Source organism: Triturus cristatus, chromosome 10, assembly GCF_964204655.1.
Source record: "Triturus cristatus chromosome 10, aTriCri1.1, whole genome shotgun sequence".
Classification (NCBI taxonomy): Eukaryota; Metazoa; Chordata; class Amphibia; order Caudata; family Salamandridae; genus Triturus; species Triturus cristatus.
In genome coordinates, this window is record NC_140593.1 from 1,231,205,552 (window position 1) to 1,231,226,204 (window position 20,653).

Consider the following 20,653-nt stretch of genomic DNA (forward strand, 5'->3'; position numbering starts at 1 on the left):
TAATGCACTGCACACTAATCAATCAGCAGCCCTCGACCAGGGAAAGAGAGCAGTCTTATTGGTATTAGACCCGTCGGCTGCTTTCGATACGGTCTCACATGCCATTCTTTTATACCGTCTCGCATCATATGGCATATCTGGCACTGTACTAGAATGGATTAAGAACTTCCTGCAAGATCACCGTCAAGTGATCACACTAGGCCAATATAACTCTCAGGAGAAGGCAATTCTGTCAGGGGTCCCCCAGGGCTCGAGTCTTAGCCCGACCATCTTTAATGCCTAGATGTCCCCGCTGATTAAATTACTATTGTCCTTCAATATAAACACCATCTCATATGCGGACGATACGCAGCTAATCCTGGTCCTAGAAAATGATACTACCCAGGCGGAAGAAAACCTCCGCAACTGCCTCACAGCGACTTTCAGTTGGATGAACAGTAACCACCTAAGGTGTAACTCGGAAAAAAATGAAATTTTACCATTAGGAAAACAAAATGTTTTTTCGCCTAAACTCGGGTGGCCAGCAAATACTACTCCCCCTCCAAACACAGTAAACGTGGTCAGAAATCTTGGAATAAAATTTAAAATTACACTATTGTTTAAACAGCAATCCCGGACAGTTGCCGGGACCTGTTTTCACATCATAAAAAACCTCAAGAAATTCTTTGATCTAATTCTCATCTCGGCATGGCAAACTGTTGCTGTTGCCCTTATCACCTCCAGGCTAGATTATTGTAATAGTCTATATGCAGGAACTATTAGAGCCGTACGGCACAAGCTCCAGATGGTCCAGCATGCGGCTGCACGGCTGGCACTGAAATGGCCCAAGCGATCATCCGCAACAGCGGCGCTAGATATCCTACACTGGCCACTAATTCACAAACGCATTCAGTTTAAGGTCCTCATTATCACTTTTAGGGACTTCCATTCTCGGGGCCCCCAATACCTTCGAACTGGTTTTAAGCGCTATGTTCCCTCCCGAAGCTTGAGATCAGCAAAGGCCAATCTGCTAAAAAACACCTGCCTTCAGATTGGTGTCAAAGGGAGGAAAAACCGCTCACGGTCTTAGGTTCAAAGGCTTGGAATAAACTCCCCCCAAAACTCCGCCAAATCACATCAGAGTCCCTGTTTAGGAAGGCACTAAAAACGTGGATCTCCCATCCCTACCGTCTTGCAGTAAACAACCTCTTCTTTCCATCGAGGTTTCCGTTTCTCAGCGCCAAGATGCTCCTCGGAGTGATAGCCGCGCTATATAAATATTCCATTACATTACATCCCCGTTGTGCCCCTAAAGATGGTAAGTTGCGACCAACAGGAAGACGCAAAGGCGCTAGAGATGCTGCAGTTCTTTGAAGGATTTTCCTTCCCTCAAGGAGCAGGAGAGCAGATAAACTCTGGTGGCCTCTAGAGTGTAGAGGGAGCGGGGTGTGAGTCTGTCCAACTTTTGAATGCAAGACAGACCGACAACGAGGTGGACGGCAAACATAAAACTATGCTTTCAATACTGTTGCATGTGTAACACTTTACCCCAGATTGCTAGCCTGACAAATAACTCCAGTATGCTTAGTTTAGCACCTGCCAGGTGTTATTACCGTGCTTGTATGGCTGAATATGTGTAAAGCACACGCCTACCTATAGCTCAATGGAGAACAGTACAACAGAATTTGAGCATTGGTAACAAAGCGAGTGCAAGAGAGACTCTCTTACAAATGGGAGGCTCTCTTGAATATCATGCTTGCGGAGCAAGCACTCAAAGTGGTTACTTCTTGACAAGGTGTTTCTTCAGGAGGAGATCTTCAGTTTCTTACTGACGACACGAACTGTAGGCGGACACATGGTAAGGTCGGCTTCCAGGATACTGGAAGCACAGCGAGAGAAGAGCTGCCACCTGGAGTATTCTTTCTAACACTTCCGTTTGAAGCGGGCCGATGCCCGAGCTGCATGACTTGTGGGAATCGCTGATATTTTAATCTCATTTGCAAGGTCAACAGTTGTGTTGGGGCCGCAGCCTTGAATATGAAGCAGGGAACCCTGGAGGACATTTGAGCTTGGAGGAGCCCGTGTAGTTCCTACTCGGGGGGCGATCAGCAATCCTCGTTCCTTGACATGTCTTGATAATGCGCACCAGGTGCTCGTTAGTGGCAAGCAACAGGTGTCTACGTTGCAGACACAAAAGCGCAAAGCTGCAATGTCAGCGTGACAAAGCTCTGTTGTCCGTTGGGTTTACTTCAAGTACGCCTGAGATATCAGGCTTGGATGATGAAGAAACAGATATTTCTTCGATCATTGTCACGCTCATATTGGAGCTTCAGGTAGAGCTGGGTCCCCTCTCCACACTGGTGAATCTTGACGCTCTTGCTTGTCAGGAGTGAGTCCAGAGGTCCAACAATAGGAAGTTGCAGGGCAGAGCATCGGCATGCATCGCAGGTTGCCAGAATGCTTCCTGATCTTAAACAGCGCGAATGGACAAGCGGTTGGTTAGGTAGTAAGAGATGAATTTAATACCAGCGACGTTGAAAGGTCTTATGTAAAGTTAAGGTATTCGGCAAGGCTAGGTGAAAACCGTACCAAATGGTGAGGAGATGCTCACGAGGAGGAGAAGCCAGAGATCTTCATTGACGTGATGAGGAGGATGTCAAACACCATCTGGATGGTGCTGTGGAGGAGGGAGTCAATATGGATTCATTTAACTTGCTGCTAGACTCTGCCTTTTCAGTGATCTTTTAAAGGAAGGAAAGGGCGCTTGGAAAGTATTTGGAAAGTTCACCGATGAGGCGAGCTTTCTTCTCTGTGCATCAGAGGGGACGCCTTGTGCAAGGGAGTCGCTGAATAGGGCTAGCAGCATCTTGAGTTATTGAGGCGTTGAGGAGCGTGCTGAAGCAATGATGGGTGAGAGGATGAACGGTGTCCATCTTGGTGCTTGCGAGTGAGGGATAGCGAAGGGCTGCCGCTTCCTTTATCTGACGTAAACGAGTTTCCATATCTTGTCTAGGTTCTCCTTGACAAACAGGCCATTCCATTGTTCTTGCTGTTGGAATATACAATCTGCCGGGGCATACAGGGATGGCTACAATGCCTGCTGGCTTTGACGAGAGACTCTGCTTCTGTGGTTGTGCTGATGTTACTGTAGTATGCTGCTTTGTTTCAGGAAATGGTTTTCGGTGCAGCGAGTTTAGTGTTTTCAGGGCCTCACGATGCATCTCAGTTGAGCTATAGGGCACCGACACAGAGCGCTATAATGCTCCGCTTGGAGCAGCGAGTTGCAACTTCTCTTGCCTTCGAGAGGGGAGTTTCGCTTTCTGCGCTCTTTGGTTTTGCAGCATAAAACTTCAACGTAATGAACAGTGTATACTAGCCACTTCGACTTTAGTCAAGAGTCAGTTTAGTCCCAATTTTTGTTACAAACCAAGGCTTGATTGCTTGTATGGATCTTGAAGTGGCCACTGAAGATGCCCACTGTAGAGATAGAAGTTACACAAATGACCCTGGCACCGTCATTGGTTGAGCAATCTTATTTATTCATATTTAGTAAAGTATAAGTTGTACCGAGCGCCCGGCTCTCTGCGCTCTCTCGCTCTGTTCGCGCTCACTCGTGCGAAGCCACGCCCCTTCCCAGCATGCCCTGGGGCGCTAAACACTAGCGCGTAACATAACATATCTCCCCCTTTTAATGCTTAGACCAAAACAAAAGTGGCCCCCCCCATCAGTTCAATCTTACTTGGTGTGCGTTTCATAGTCCTCAAACTTTCTCGGCATCTTGACCTCTCTTCCCGATCTCGTACAGTTCTGTCTTTTCTCTGGAGCCACCATTGCCCCTCTAGTCGGGGATTCTCCTCTGGTTGCAACCTCTTCTTGTCCCTCTCCTTCTTGCACCTGATTCTCTACTTCCAAAAAGCGATCTGTTCTATTTCCTCCTATAGTCTTCTGGCTCTGAATCTCTCCCCTTTTCCCGGGGAATGTTGGGGTTGGCTCTTCCGCCATTTGACTCTCCTCTCTTCCCGGCTCGCCCTCCGATGCCTGGCTCGGTGTTCTACTGTCCTCCGGGTCTTCCCACTTCACAATTCTATTGCATTTCGCCATTCTGTCCTGTGACCATACCTTCCCGTCACTCAATAAGGCTGACCTGGTGTATGTTTCCATGACCTGCAGCGGTGGGCTGAATTTACTTTGTCCCTTTCTTTTTAGCGTGGCATGTTTTACTCTTACCCACTCTCCTTTCTCCAGGGTCACCCCTTTGGTACTACGGCGTTTGTTATAGTACTCTGTATATATTGCCTGTGCTTTGTCCAGGTTACGCCTCACCACCACCGGCGACCATTTGCTCTGTACCATAAGGTGTTTCCATGCTACATTGTCCTTCGTAAAAGGTTCTCGCCCCCTTAAAATCTTGAACGGACTGTATCCGGTGGCTGTAGGAGTGATTCGGTACGCCCAGAGCATGCGTTGGAGTTCCTTCTCCCACTGTTGCCCTGCACTGATAGCCGCTTGTATGGATCCCATTATCACTCGATTAAATCTTTCCGCAAGTCCATTCCCCGCCGGGTGGTAGATTGGGGTGTGCTTGACTTCGATTCCATTCCTGGCCATGAAGGCGTTCCATCGTTCTGAAACAAATTGTGGGCCATTATCACACGTTATAATCTTGGGTATTCCTTCACTCAGGAACGTGGTAGTGAGGAATGCTAACACAGTCTCCGTGTCGGCACTTTCACACACATCTACCTCTGGCCATTTAGAGTATCTGTCCACTGCCACTATGATGTACTTGGGTACTCCTTGCGCGTTCAGGACTGGACCCAGGATATCCACAGACAGCATTTCCCAGGGACTCGACAATCCTGTGAATTTTCCCAGTGGTGGGCGTAATAAGGTTTGCGTCTTATCCGCTCTGTTACATTGTTCACACATCCTGACGTGTCTTTCTACCTGAGCATCCATGGCCGGCCACCAATATGCCTGCTTTGCTCTCGCCTTGGTTTTCATGATCCCCAGGTGTCCCTCGCGTAGGATGGTTAAGAGACGGCCCACCAGTGAGGTCGAAGGGACCACCTTGTCCCCTCTCAGAAGAAACACTGGGTTGTCTCCTAAGGACAGCTCTTCTCGGATTTCCCAATACTTCCTCAGCTCGCTATCTAGGTGCCTTTTGTCCGGCCACCCTTGTGTCACATAGCTTTTCACTGTATTCGTCGTTTCGTCCCCTGTGTACGCTTCTTCCCATTCTTGTATGCTGACCGCTCCCTCGTGGTCCTGTGTGACTGCTACCATGTACTCTTCCTATTCCGAAGGTTCTCGATCTCTTGCGGGCTCCATGGCGGCCGCCCTGCTTAAGAAGTCTGCCACCTTGTTTTTGGACCCGGAGATGTACTCCACGTCATATACGTAGTCCAACAGTCTCAAGCTCATCCTTGCAATGCGAGGTGTCGCATGCGCATGTCCACTCGAGGTCAATACTTTCCCCAGGGGCTTGTGGTCGGTACGGAGTAGAAACTTCAAGCCCCACAAGTACTGCTTGAACCGTTCCATTGCCCACACTGTCGCTAGCATCTCCTTCTCCATCACGCCGAATTTTTCTTCGTTCGCCGCTAAGGCTCTTGAAGGGAAGCTGACAGTAGTGACTGCTCCGCCTCGGGCTTTCTGCATCAGGACCGCCCCCAGGCCCTTGTCACTGGCGTCGGTGGTCAGGATGGACAACGCTCCTTGATCGAACCCTTCCAGGGGGATAGCTGTGCAGATGTCTTGTTTTATGCTCTCAAATTCATCTTGCTCCTCCTGCGTCCACTTGAACACATTCTTTTCCTTCAAGAGTTGTCTTATGTGGTGCGTTTTGGTCGCGAAATGCGGAACAAACTTGCTGTAGAATTCAGCCATGCCCAGGAAGGAGCGGACATCTTCCTTCCTGGTCGGTGTGGGCGCGTCCATTATGGCCGCCACGTTCGCTCTCTTCGGTTCTATACCCCTTCCGCTGATCTCATGGCCCAGGTAGGTCACCGAGTTGACTCCGAATCTGCACTTTTGCCATTCCGCTGTGAGTCTATTTTGGGCTAAGATCGCCAGCACTGTGTGTAGTTTCTTGTCATGATCTTCCTGGGATTTCCCCATTACTAGGATGTCACCCTGGAAGTACTGGACCCCTTCTACCCTTTGGAACAACCTGTGCATCAGCTTTTGGAAAACCGCTGCTGCCGACGCTAGGCCGAAGGGCATCCTGAGGAACTTATAACACCCAAATGGTGTGATGAACGACGTCAGATGATTGCAGGAGGCGTGGAATGCAATTTGGTGATACGCTGAGCTGAGTTCTATGTTGGAGAACCACTTGACTCCCTTGGTCATTGCCAACATCTCATTTATCCTAGGCAGCGGGAATTTGTCTACTAGAATATTCTTATTGAGCTCCATCAGGTCCACACATAGCCACACCTTCCCGTTAGGTTTCTGGGCTACCACCAATGGCGCCAGCCATTCTGCGCTCTCAATCGCTTCTATGACTCCGTTTGCTTCCAACCGTCTCAATTCTTCCTGGACTGCCTCCCTGCTTCTGAAGGGAATATTTCGGACTTTGTGGCTCACCGGTTTAGCTCCTTCCTTGAGTCGTATTTTGTGTGTGAATTTTGTCATCTTCCCTATGATTCCCTTGAACACCTCGGGATATTCTTCCATCCACTTGCCCCCTTCTTTCTGTTGATTTGTTTCTATTAGCAGTACTTGTTTGGGGCCTCCTGGGTTGAGCTGTATTCCCAAGTTCCCTTGGTCCATCCACCCCAGTACGGAGGGTCCTTTCTCTGCCACATACAGCTTCCCTTCTGCTTTGCGTCCTTTGAACTCGAACACCAACTTACGATATCCTACCATGGGTATGGGTTCTCCGGTGAACGTGACCGGATGAATGTCGGTGGGTAGTAGATTAGCCCCGACTTGGGACCCAAATTCGTTTTCCCATATGGCTCTCTGGATGATCGTATACGGGGAGCCGGAGTCCGCCACTATATGCACTTGTACCCCTCCAATCTTCATCTGTAGAGCCGGTTTCTTGGTTCGTGTACAATTCACTCCAAGCACTTGATCGTCGATGCATAAGACCTCATCGTCTTCGTCCTCTTCTCCATGGGGTTCCGCTTCCCCCTCGGGTTCTTGTGCTACGTATTTCACATCCGCCCTGCTGAGCTTGCGCCTGCATACTTTTTCGTTGTGCCCCATTATTTTGCAGTGTGCACACTTGGCGCGAAACGCGGGACAGACTTTGTCACTTTGTCATTGCCTTGGTGCGATTGGCTGCTGCACCTGTAGCACCCCGTTTTCCGTTCTCCCTGTGGCTTCAGGTTCTTCATGGTCTTCTGAGGGAATCTCTTCTGATACCTCGTAGCGCTTGGCATCTGCTGTTTCGGAGCATCTGGTCTGTCTCCGTCTGTTACCCTGCAGACTGGTGTGCGTTCGTTGCCCTCTCTTTTGGCCGCTTCTGCACACCATTTAGATAGTTCTGCCTTCTTCACCAAGGCCACCACCTCCTTTAGCGCAGCGTCCCCGTTGACCCACAGTTTCTCCTGTATGGCCGTGTTGGTTGTGTGCATAATAATCTGGTCCCTGATGAGTTCGTTGTGAAGTGCGCCGAACTTGCAGGTTACCGCCATCTTCTGTAACGCTGCGACATACTCATCTACGGACTCTCCCTTGTTCTGTTTTCTCTGGAAGAAATTGCATCTGTCTATGGCCGTGCACACCACAGGCCTGTAGTGAGCGTTTAGGTCTTCCAGCGCGTGTTGAAACACTTCTGTGTCCGCCGCTGGTCTGGTCTCCTTCACCAAACTGTCGTATACCCGGATGCCCTCTGGGCCTAGGTTGTGCAGTAGTATTTTCTTTTTCCTTGCACTTGAGAACTCCCCCTCGCCTTCTTCCTCTAAGGCTTCTATTTAGTTCAGGAAATACCGTTTCCAGTCCTCCCAGGGAATCGCCGGGTCTCCCCTTTTGGGTAGGAAGGGCACTAAGTTGGTGAGTGACGTTGTTTGCGCGCACATCCTTCCCCTGCCGTCTTGGGCTGCACTCCCCCTGTCGTCTGTCTCTGGTGGGCTCCCTGGAGCTTGTCTTTCTCCCGAGCTGGTTGCTGGCGTGGGCGAAAGGCTGCCTTCCCTCCTCGTCGATGGCACTGGGGTCGCCAGGTCTGTCGCTAGCTTCCGCAGGGAATATTTGGATCTGGTTCGCTCCTGGTGGCACTCTGTGCTGTGTCGTGGCCTCTTTCCTTCCTCCTGCCTCCCTTGTCGCTAGCGCGCTGCGGCGCTATTGGCCTCTGCGCAGCCGGGTGATGGCTCTACCAGGTGTGGGCCCCCCCAGTGGGTGTGCCCCGTGCCGGTCTGTGTGCTGCCTCCGCTTACCCTGCTAGGCCTCCTGTGCGTGAGATCCCTGCCTGTGGCTCTCTCACTTTCCACGTGTTCGGCTGCACTGCCTGTCTCCCCTTCTGCGCGCCATACCTTCGGGATGCCCGTGATGCTCCTGGCTGTTCTCCCTGCGCCACGGTGATGACGGTGTTCCTCTGCCACACTCGGTTTCCTCACGAGGTGCCTGGGCTCTGTGCAGGTCTTATCCCATCCTCGTCGCCATTTTGTAGAAATAGAAGTTACACAAATTACCCTGGCACCGTCGTTGGTTGAGCAATCTTATTTATTCATATTTAGTAAAGTATAAGTTGTACCGAGCGCCGGGAACACTCCCGTCCGGCTCTCTGCGCTCTCTCGCTCTGTTCGCGCTCACTCGCACAAAGCCACGCCCCTTCCCAGCATGCCCTGGGGCGCTAAACACTAGCGCGTAACACTACACCCACTCCCTTCAGAAACAACTTCAAGGCCTGCCTGACTGAGCCGGAAGAAGCCCCTTTCCAGGTCACGCTGACAGACAGGATTGTTCAAACGGTGAAATGTTTTAGTAAAATGAAGGTTTCTGGGTAATGTTGGGACAGAAAGAATCAACCACCTTTGGAAGCTTGAAGTTTGTAGCCGGAAGGGAACACACAATTCACAATGTGCCACACGCAAACGTTCTCAGCACTGGCCATGCTGTGCCTTACTACCCATGTCATAAGCCGGCAAAGACTCCCCAAAGGAGACCGTGGGTCTCCCAGGGAGAGTCTGTCACATTCCAAGCAGCCAGCACGGAAACGTTATCCATTACGTACATATCCACTGTGTTGTGAACACACCAATATTCACTTGATGTGTTAAAGGGGAACGGATTCCCTTTCAGTTACTAAGAGGTGTAATAATGAACACAAAAGGTTTCCAATAACCCTCGTTTACTTTGAATCAGTTCTGCAAGCTTGATTTAATAATGTCAAATATGTTTTCACCATTAATCAATGATTTTCTACAATAAACTCTATTACAATTGCTCAAAGCTTTTATTTACATGGAACGTCAATACAGACAAGATGAGAAGTGTTTTGTGTGCGTCACTCAGCTTAGAACAGCGCACCGTTGGTTTGTAATCCGTGTGCCACGGCCTAAAACCAAAAGCACTTTCAGAACAAGGCACTTTGATAGAAGAGAGAGGCTTTCAAGGTAGGTTTGGATTGTAAAGAAAGTGTGCCCCAGCAAGGTTGCAGGAGTTTACCAAGCCAAGATATTGGGAGCCACACGACCCAAGAAGACTGCTGGGAGAGAGTAGCCACGGGGATGGGAGACAAGTAGCCGACACAGGCTGCTCATAGAGAGCCATTCCAACCAGCTTACTGGCACCATATCACTACACATGCTGCCAGGAGCGTCACCCTGGTAGACCCCTCGGACAAAGCCATACAAGCAAGTCAGTCAGTCAGTCTCACTCTAGGCAGCCTGCTGGACTGCTACAAGAGCAAGCCACTTGGACAGCCATTTTAGTTTTGTGCTCGAAGATTGAAGGCCATTATTTCTTGCACCCATTTCAATCCAGCGTGGTTTCTTTCTAGCTCGAGTCAATATATTCTGGCTGATGTATCGCAGCGGCCTACAACTTCCTTCTCACAGCGACCCACAGAACACATAAGAGGCGCTTGGGAAGGAGAATTGGGCAGTGCCCAAGTGCTTCAAATGCTGTGAGGGGGAGAGGAGGTGGGCACTACACTTGGATCCCCAACCTCAGAGTCTCACCTGCTACTGGAGGGCTTCTTGCTAACCCACAAGAAGAAGTTGCAGCGGGCCTCTGGGTTGGAGGCATGGCCCTCGGGCCGCGCACACACATAGAACTGCTTGCCAAGGTTGGGTCCTTCCTTCTTCACCGTCCGCAAGACACATGGCTCGCTGTGGCCCTTGCAGATTGGAGGCGGCGCGGGGCCCTTTAGCACAGACTTCCAGAAATCAGTCTGTTGCTTGCCCTTGCCCCCTGTGGCACCCACCTCTGCCTGCAACACTGGGGTGTGAGTACTGATGGCATGCTTGGCTTCACTATCAATTTCCAGTCGCTGTCCAATCTTGTCAGAGTCTTTTTCCACCTTCTCGACCCCCTCTCCTCTGCCTTTCGCATTGGTGGGCCTAAAAAAGCCGAGGAGGCTCGCCTGCCCACTTGGAAGGCTTGTTTTCTGCTTTTTCGCACCTTTTTTGCAAACCTCTTCTGTCCGGCTTTGCTTTCGCCCAACCTTCATCTGCGTCTGATCACCAGTAGGAGCCCTGTTCTCATGCACTGTTTTGGCCTCTTGTGAGCTTGGCAGCACGTCCTCCGTCACCAGGCCATTGACAGGCTGACGGTCAATTTTAACCAAAAACTGGGACAGTTTCTGCTGCTTGCCAGCGAATTCGGGCAAGTACTTGGTGCAGAATGGAGGGCACTTTGGCGCTGCCACCAGCTTGCACCTTAAGATGGCCTTGATGGGGCAGTGGTCCGAGCCCTCTACATCCGGCATCAGAACAGAATCCTCAAACTCCTGCTCCACCAGGGCCTGATCCCCAAAAATGTAGTCAATCCGTGTGCCATAATTGGTCTGCCTGGCGCCAGTCGTCGTGCACCAGCAGGTGAAGGCATTCCGCTGCGTGGGGTGGAAGAAGCGGAAGCTGTCCAGAAACATCCCCCCAGTTCCCTGTTCCGCAGCCGGTGGCGGATCCTCCTCCTCTGATTCAGCCGCGGACTCTTGAGTTTCAGCACCGCCGTCGCCATGGACCAAGAACCGATTCAGCCACTTGCGCCCTGGATTTTCTTCGAAGAATTCCTGCAGGACAGAAATGCAGGAGCTCAGACAAGCTTCGAGAGACACAAATGTACACTTAACATCTTTAATGCATCACTAACTGAGCAGAGAGGAAACCCTAACCCTTTTTCAGAGTTTATTGACACTATCACTCAGGTCAAACCTTCCAATCACCTCTCTGGATTAAAAAAAAAGCTAAACTACAAAGGTCAGAGGTCGAACTGTTATAAACATCTAGTTTGCACACAGCCTTCATAGCACTAGGAGTTAAGTCATTCAACTGAACGCAACTCATTTCGCGCTCCACACTTCCTCGCCTATGTCCATATAACACCTTGAAAGAAATTAATTCACACAGCCACGCAGAATAAAAATATGAACATGGCTCCCAGGACAGCATTCTATAAAGTTACCTTAAAATATACTTTGTTTTTTGTTTTTACAATCCCAAGAGTCAATGTGTTCTCTAACAACAGACACAGCGCACATTAATGCATAGATGTAAGGCAGTGGGCCTTCTAAACATGAAGTGGGAGACACCTGGGGCTCACTGGCATGCCTAGCCAGAACACAGGCTCTGCCACTTCTACAGAAGCTGAAATCCATGCTGAATTCCTAAAGTATTTGTCAAAACATGCTGTCAAAGGGAACAGTTGGAAAACACCGCAGTCTATAAAAAGTCAATGAAAATTTCTCTGGCTCACGCCATTTCCATAGTCTAAACATCATAATTTAAAATATACAACAAAACATCACATTTTGTACCGCATATTTTTCAAGGCTCTTAGCAAACGTTTAGGTCATTTGCAAAAGTCGCAAATCTGGACCTCTCTCTTGCAGATTAGATTTTCGAGGACTTGGAATGAAATCCTTAAGGCCGGTATTTTACAGAAAGCACTTCGGTTCTCCTGACCCAGAACCCAAGAACGCTGTGGTTCAGATCTTGGTGGACTGCTTACTCCATCACAATGGTGACGGAAATCCCATTTGCCGACATATAAATACCATTATATCCTATAGGATTTATATTTTGGCGGACGGGATATTCATCACCGTTGTGGCAGAATAATCCATCCGCTGAGATCTAAAACAGGCATTTGTTCTGCTCTCGTCATGCTCAGCTGTGCAGTCTACAGAACAACCAAGACAACATGGAGCCCACCAGAAGAATGGACCATGATGGGGGGCGATGGCTCCCACATGCATCCCCTGAACAAAGCTCACAATGGTGGGCTCCACAAAGGAAAACTACTAATATCTGCTACTGAGTTCTGTCTCTGCCAACCAGTCCTACCTCTGTGAAGTTGCCTCATCTCATTCATGCTGTGTCACCCACAACATAATACTTCCTGAGCCCTGGAGTCATCCCACCCGACACGTCGCACAACGTAATATAAGGCACAACGCAACAGCTACATGGCCCTTTCATGTAGGACCAAGTCTTTCTTGTTATTTTATGGTATCACCACCTGACGCGGAGACAACTAGTGCTCTCTGGGACATCCCGGAAGCAGTTGAAAGTTTTGTGCACAACTACTGAACTTCACATGTTCTCTGTACGTTAAACTACGCAGGCAACAGGTAGAAGCGAAACCACCTCCAGGGCTGTTACGTACAGGAGTGTGCTCAAGGTGTTGGACCACGGTCACCTACTCCCAATCTCTGGAGACACAGAAGAAGCGGGAAGCACTAAGGGAGGGGAAGAGATGTGTGAACGGATGAGACCTACCGGGTCCTGCGGATCGCAGTGGTCGATGGTCCGGTGAGAGGTGTTCACATCGCCTAGGACGATGACGTGACTGCAAAAAGAGCAGGAGGACAAAGAGTCAAAACACGTTTAGTGAACGTCTGCTGCGTGCAAGGAAGAGAATTCAGCAATATCCCCGCACAGCTCACCTTCCCACTACTGACCCTTCAACTCTCTGAAGTGGGGCAGTGAACCTACAACTGTTCCTCTGCATGGGCGTGTATTGGTTGCATACGCCTTCGATTTATTCAATTAAGAGCTTGTAGTCGGTCTCTCCTGAAGCCTGGAGGATGCTCCACTTCTAAATACATCTGCACCACCATCACAGTCCATACACAGCTACAGAGCGGCCCCTCTCCCTCCACACTCAGAACAGAGGATAACGCTTTCACCACTGACCCATGGATAGGGCACTGCATGTCCCCTGCAAGTGGGGCATTCAATTTCCCTCAGCGCATGCTCAGCACACAGGAGAACATTCCCTCGAATGCACAAACACAGCCTGGCCTCACCAGTGCACAAACTCTTCTACGCCTTCTACGCGGCACTAGAGCCATCCGTTGCTCGACTGCAGACGTGTGTGGCAGCCCTTGAACCCAAGCCCTTCACATACCCACCAGAATGCAGGATGGCTTCTGCCCTGGCCTGCAGGAGGCGGTAGAAGCGCAGTTTGTAGGCCTTGCGTTCAGGCTTCTCTGGGTCAGCGCGTGGGCAGTACACGTTTATCACAGTAAGCGTTTCTTCTCGCTCGTCCCGGGTACTGTGGGCAAGAACAAGAGGGGCAGTCACTGGGTGCCCTGCGCAGAGACGGCTGGGTATACGCAGGCCTCCAATCAGCTAGAGACTGGGGAACAAGGGTAGGGTTTGAATATAGGAAGGACTCAGTGTGCAGATATTAGAACTGTATTTGGGATAACTGAGTACAGGGAGGAAAGAGGAGACAGAGAGATGGGCCAATAGGAGCAGAGACGGAGCTTGAAGAAGGAGTCACAACAGCTGCAGAGGCCTCCAATCAGCACCACATTGGGGGGGGGGCGGAGGTTTGAATATAGGAAGGACTCAGTGTGCAGATATTAGAACTGTACTTGGGATAACTGAGTACAGGGAGGAAAGAAGAGACGGAGAGATGGGCCAATAGGAGCAGAGACGAAGCTTGAAGGAGTCACAACAGCTGTAGAGGCCTCCAATCAGCACCACATTGGGGGGCAAGGGGAAGATTTGAATAAAAGAATGGGTTTGAATACGAATTCCTCAGTCATTGCCAAATCTCAATACATGTATTGAATCAATCATGAAGTCTGATTTCTAAGGCCAGGCAAGCTCTACATCATTGAATTTCTTGGGACCAATATTTCAACATATACAAAATAACAAAAATAGCATGAAATATAGACACCATTCTTAAGAGGCGAAGAGAAGCAGAGGATTATGAAAATCCTCCTGGTTTAATTACACGATACAACATTTACAGAACACATTGTGTTTAGAGATCCGCGCCGGGATACCCCCGCGAGTGATCGATAGCGTGCTTTACAAACACACAGAACATCGGTTTTCTGACTCTAGGCGATATTAAATCAATCTAAGCTTCAAACGCCTTCTGCACCATTCCTCAGCTAAGAGAGAAGTATAGTAGGCCTTTTCAGCGCAACACTACAAGATACCGACAAGGGAAAAAGCTGGATTGTAAAAATACTAAAAAAATACAGCCGCTGGATTAATTCTGTCCAACATAGCATGTTTTTATTTAAATGGGAACAGAAGTATAAAAATTTAACAGTGATTAGTGCATTTTTTTTCATTGGCACAAGAGAATGTGAAAAAATAACCTCTTATCCAGCTTTACATTCAATGCCTTTCTACTATATAAGGAACCCCTAAAAATTCAACTCCACGCCCAGAGCCACCGAGCTGCACTTCGGCTTCGAGACGCTACTGCCCATGGTTAATAGGCGGAACATCTTTCTTGGGACAGGCTGCCAGCGATGTTAGGCTCATCCTCTTCACAAAAAGGTCTTCAAAATGTAAATAAGAAAAGATTATGATGAGAAACAATGCAATTCAAGCCTCCAAGAAGCTGGGGCTACAGGTTCAAGGGAATGTACCAATTACTAAATGTGTCATCAGCCAGCAGGTCCCTTGAAGAAAAGACGAATTGGTATGGGCCAAGCTATTTGTTTTAACACGGATTTTAATTGGAACTAAATGGTGGCACCTTGAAGTACTTACAATGAATCATCATACCTCTAAATATTTCAGAAGAGGGAACTTTACACAAACTTTTATCATGCAATGTGTGCGCACTGCCAGGAAAAATGGGGTTCTCCATCTATAATAATAATAGGAGAAGAAATTCTAGAAATTTGGACAACATAGAATCTTGGTAATAGCGCTTGTGGGAGGTTCCAGTGGGAGTAAGGTACTTCATGACCATGAGCAACTGCAGACAGTGGGCATCAAAAACCTCAATTAAAACATTAAAGACGACAACAGAAAAGCGTTCACCACTAGCTTAGGCCCAGTGGGGTGTATGACATTAACCAGGGGGTGGGGGGCAGTAGGAACTATCCCTGCAGCCAGCACGAAACCCTCCTAAAGTGGGGGACAGAGCTGGGCTATATGGTCTGAAGAAATGCAGATAATTGGGACAAATTTAAAGTAATCACAACTTGGTTCTGATAACTTTGCCACTTCCGTCACCCGTATTAGCCAAAGATTATTGTCATGGAAATGTTAATAATAGCAAGAAATAAACTGAAGGTATTGGTCTGCGGTTGCAAAATCTAAACTGGTGAAAGAATTAACAAAATATCAAATTTTGCAACATACTATGAATATTAATGAGACAATACAAAGCTACAATACTCTCCCTGCACATGTCGCTGAATTTTAATATGCTTCAGAAAGCATAGTGCCCAAAAGGGTAAGAGAAAATTTAAGGGCAGTAAAAAAGTCACAAAGTGCAAAAAAATATATAAAATGGAGTTACATAAATGAACTAGAAATCAATTAAATATGGACAATCCTCAGTATGAAAAGGAAGTGAAATCAATCAGAAATAGACTAACAAGCTTAGATCATATGTTCAAGAACAGGAGTCCTAAATCAAATAAAGCATGTTGGCAAGTTAAATCTGAGATCGCCAAAATGAAAATTCAAAACGCTTCTGTTCGCATCACTGAAAACCTGTGGATCGCTCACCTCCATGAGTTATATGACAAACAAATGACAAAACACCACACGATTCCCCTTAATGTGGTCCCCGGTATATAATAAAGATTAGAAGAAAGGTTAGAGACACACAAACCTAAATTCCATTGATGGAAACCCAATACTACTCTTAAAGCAGGACCCAACATCATGGGGTAGTATCCCTACCCTACTCTTTGCATCGTGGATTAAGCAGGGTATCGTCCAAGCCTCTCGGCGTGGTCATACGACCACAGCAATTCATAAGAAAGGATGCAAAATTTCAACTACACCGGAGTAATCAGAGTAATTTTGGTAATTCTGTGTTGCTCTTTGACGCAGAATTTTCAGTAATTAGGTGATTATTCCTGCGTGTGTAATTAAGAGTAATACGGGAGGAAAAATCCTACCCTAAGAGCACATTTAGCAAGTGTGAGCAGCCGTTCGCACTCTACTAATTTTCTGCTGCATTTAGCGCCGTTTCCTAGCAGTAAATGCATCCTTCCTTCCCTTTCGGGTGCAAGAGTCCATTTTGCACTAAAAAAATAGCTCTAAATGCCAGTAGTACGTTGGGGGGAAATCCTGCCCCAAGAGCACATTTGTGGAGCACAAAGGCTTCTCGAGCTCGCTGTCGCTATTCTGTTGCATTTAACATTATTTCTTAGCGCAAAATGAATCCCGCACCCACTTTGGACACGATGGGGCAAGTTGTTTGCTAAGACATACCACTAAATGCAGAATTACTCTGCTTGTGTAATTCCACAGAACCAAGCAAGATTCATAGGTAATAACGTGTGATTATGCTACACGGAATTCCGTGAGTTACGCCCATCCCTAGATCGAATGCTAAAAATTACAGACAGATCGAATTAATAGATGCAACAGACAAAATGTACTTAGCCATGATACGAGAAAATCTACAAGATTGGGTAGATAAACAGAATATACTTCCAATGGAACAAAGAGACTTAAGAAACACTGCTCGGCCTTCACTGCGATCTCCGATATCCAGCTAATATGTGAGGAATATGAGTTTCTGAGAAAACAACCTGTTTATGTTACTTTACTTGACTTCTCCATGGACATAGACAAGGTGGAGAAAATAATACTTTGGCAAAACCTAAGTGTCTTGAAAACTCCAAATAAATTATTAAATTGCCTGCTTTAATTAAATTCAGAAACCTGGACGTAGGTCCTTCTGGGGAATGAAAGGGACTTACACAAAAAACTATGTACACCCAATGTCTTAAAGCAAGGTTGCCTTCTAACTTCACTCTTCTTTTTATGCATATCCACGACGGAAGGCTGCAGAACGTCTTGTTTCGATCAATTCACACTGGATTTTTCACGAGCGAAGAGGATCCGACCCAACATCAATTCATGACATTTATTTTAAGGACCAATAGTCTCCCACTACAATGTAACATCAAAAAATGGGACAAGATGGAAGAGGCCACTTGCCCATTTTGTAAATTAGTGAATCAAGACTGGAAATATGCTCTTTGTTTGCCATTATTATATTAAAAATTGTTTGTGTCAAATAATGTGCTAAATGTAAAAGAGGCGTTAAAAGGTTCCTAATTCCAAAACTTTAAACTTATGTACTTTTTTTGTTGTTTTACTGCTTTTCATACTGACAGCATGGTTTACACATTTTTGCATTGTTTTCATGGTTGTTGTGCCATTATTACAATTTTAATCAGACAGTATATAAACGTATTTGAATAAAAGGTGTACGCATGAATATGTAAGGGTTTTACTTTGAGTTAAAGGAGTCCTGGGAGGGAAGATGAGACAGGAAGGGTAGCAGAGTGCCCATTACCTCATCCGAAAAGAGGAGAGAGGAGGGACTGACAAGGAGTCACACGTAATGTCTCTTACAAAGGATATTAAAAAGAATGCAGCAAATAATAGCGTGAGGGGTTCGGGTGATTACTGCGCCTACTCTAACTGCCGGCAACAACACCTAGCTGACACCAACGAAGAAAGAGTCCCAGCTGATTCAAAGCGCTTCCAGTGGAAGTCAAAGCCGCTCACCTGGAGTGGGAAGGGGGAACGCTCTCAAGGATGGCGGCCCAGCATCCAGTGGGCAAACTGTGCAAATATATGGGAAGCAAAAGGCAAGCAGTGGCCAACCTGCAGAAGCCGCCTACAAAGGCCACTTTGAGCAGCCCTGGAGCAGCCAATATTTTGGAGGACTCGCTTTCTCTGAAAACCTCACACAGTTTACAAAATGCGATGTGGAAGGAACCGAGATCGAGGCCAGTAGTAGGAACACCCTGAGGTTATGTCGGATTCCTTGATGTTCAGATGCACGGGGAGTGCGTCTTTGTGAAGAAACCTCTATAAAAATATCCTCGACAACAACAACAAAAAAATAGAAAAAAAGTAATCACATCGAAATTACTTTTAGGTTTTTAAAACCACAAAAATAATTTTTAAAGGATTTTTACAATATCACTTACAAACAGATAGTTTTACATATTTAGAATTACTAATAGGTTTAGAGTTAGGGTAAGTTTGGGATGGATAAATGAAAACCAATGTATTCATGAAAGTTTCGTTTTTAAATTTCTCCTAACTTAGTTTAACAAATGCTGTTAAAGACACTCTGGGTTTCTCTGTAAAGGAATTTCTACCTAAATGCATTCTTTAAAACGACATCCAACTCAGCAGCATACAAGTCAAGTGAAGGCACCCTTGACCCCAGTAGCGAAACCGTTCAAACACTATAGAATGAGAGCATAAAAAACTAACCTCTGAACGTCAGGGACACAGGCCACATAATCCCTCTCAGGCTTTGTACTACCACTGGGATGCACAGATTCATTCAGTCTCTTTAAAAGCACTGCACATTTCATTGCCTTTGTCTAGTTCAAGACATAACGCAATAACAGTACGTATCGCAGACGGCAGCAATTCTGCAGATATGAAGACATTGCCCACCTGCATCTACAAACCCCTTTGTTGTACCTCAAGCTCTCCTTTTGTAGTATGCGTCTTCCAGCAGTAAAGATCATAAAGGACTCCAGGAACACAGGAAGACGTTAAAATGTTAAGAGGTTTAATCCAAGTACAGCAGACCCACGACGTGCTCTATTCGCAACCAAGTCTTCATCTGGATGTCACACACCGACATTCCAGAATCATACTAAGTCACACAGAACACTCACATGAATTCCACATCTTAAAGCAACAACAACCATTATAAATGAATTACATTAAATACACACTTACTACACATCCTCCCCTTTAACAAAATAGAAACAGATATCAACTAAAAGAACATAACCATAAAAGATAATCCATACAGAGAACAAAAATAACAAAATAAATAAGCTAAGTCATAACATAATCACGGAAACGAAGAGGAGCTGACCTAACCCTTGAACTAACAGAAAAGCCAGGAACTGACCTTACACCACTACCATCACCTTCTCCTTTTTGAGGTGAAGAAGGAGAGATTTGATGAGATAAAGTGAAATTAGAATCACCTCTATCCGATGGACCTGAATCTCCAGATGAAAGAGCCCGTGAACGAGTACCAATATCGTCACAAACACCAAACCAATCAGAATTCAAATTTTCAGTCACCTGAGTGTTAAGCTTATTACTACAAATAATGTCAGCTTGTTTACAGGTTATTTTAATCAGAGCATTTCTATTCCACCAGCCCCGATCTTGCAAAAGAACACACATACGAGAAACTTTTAGAACCTGCACAGGAGATGAAAATTTAGAATTGCCTTTAGAAACTCTAATTGGTTTCCGAATCAAAACCCAATCACCAGGATATAAAGGTTGATCAGTAACATGCATACGTTTATCATAATCATGCTTATAGTTCTCTTGTTTCTTAACCCCTTCGATGCTCATGACGGAACGGTTCCGTCATGAGCATCGGTTGGGCTGTGCTCATGACGGAACCGTTCCGTCATGAGGACAGCCCCCGGGGGAAGCGCTGGCGCTCCCCCCCTTGTCCCTCGATCTTGGCCCCCTTTACGGGGGTGGCAGCGGAAGAGCTTCCGCTGCCACCCCCGACCCCCCCCGAGCCCCCCCACGCTTTCTGATGACGTCAGCGCGCACAGCGCGCGCCGGCGTCATCAGGAAGCGTTGGACGCGCTGGAATCCATTTCTTCCAGCGCGTCCGAGGGGAGCAGAGGTAGGTGTTTGGCGTCTGGTGGGGGCCGCGGCGGTGAAATCTCTAGTATTGAGGCATCGGGGGAGAGGAAAGAGTATTTCCTCTCCCCCGATCTCTCAATACAGGGCATTCCTGCTCCACGATCGCGCACAGCGTCGCGATCGTGGAGTAGGGATGCCCCACTAGACACCAGGGATTTTGGATTTGGAGTTTGGGAAGCGACCCCTTAGGCAAGGGTCGCTTCCTTGGGGACGAAAATTTGGCAAAGTCTTTTCTGCCCCCCCTGGGGGCAGATCGGCCCGCTTTCTGCGCGTTTCTGCCCCCGGGGGGGGCAGAAAAGCCCACTAGTCACCAGGGATGCTGTTCCTACTATGTAGGAAGCGACCCCTTGGGCAAGGGTCGCTTCCTTGGGGGCAAATTTTGTTGAAGTCTT

The 20,653-nt window shown here is 47.4% G+C and overlaps 1 protein-coding gene across 2 annotated transcripts in view; it reads right to left on the bottom strand.

Moving 5' to 3' along the window:
• Positions 1 to 9,271: 9,271 nt before the first annotated feature.
• APEX2 (apurinic/apyrimidinic endodeoxyribonuclease 2) overlaps positions 9,272 to 20,653 on the bottom strand; it is a 39,670-nt gene continuing 28,288 nt past the window's right edge. The window contains exons 4-6 of one of the 2 annotated variants that reach the window (XM_085629832.1): positions 13,504 to 13,650; positions 12,873 to 12,942; positions 9,272 to 11,164 (exon numbers count right to left, since the gene is read on the bottom strand). In XM_085629832.1, coding sequence (XP_085485958.1) covers positions 10,109 to 11,164; positions 12,873 to 12,942; positions 13,504 to 13,650 — 1,273 coding nt within the window. In that variant the 3' untranslated portion in view covers positions 9,272 to 10,108. The remainder of the gene's footprint in view (positions 11,165 to 12,872; positions 12,943 to 13,503; positions 13,651 to 20,653) is intronic. The other variant, XM_085629833.1, reaches the window with a different exon arrangement.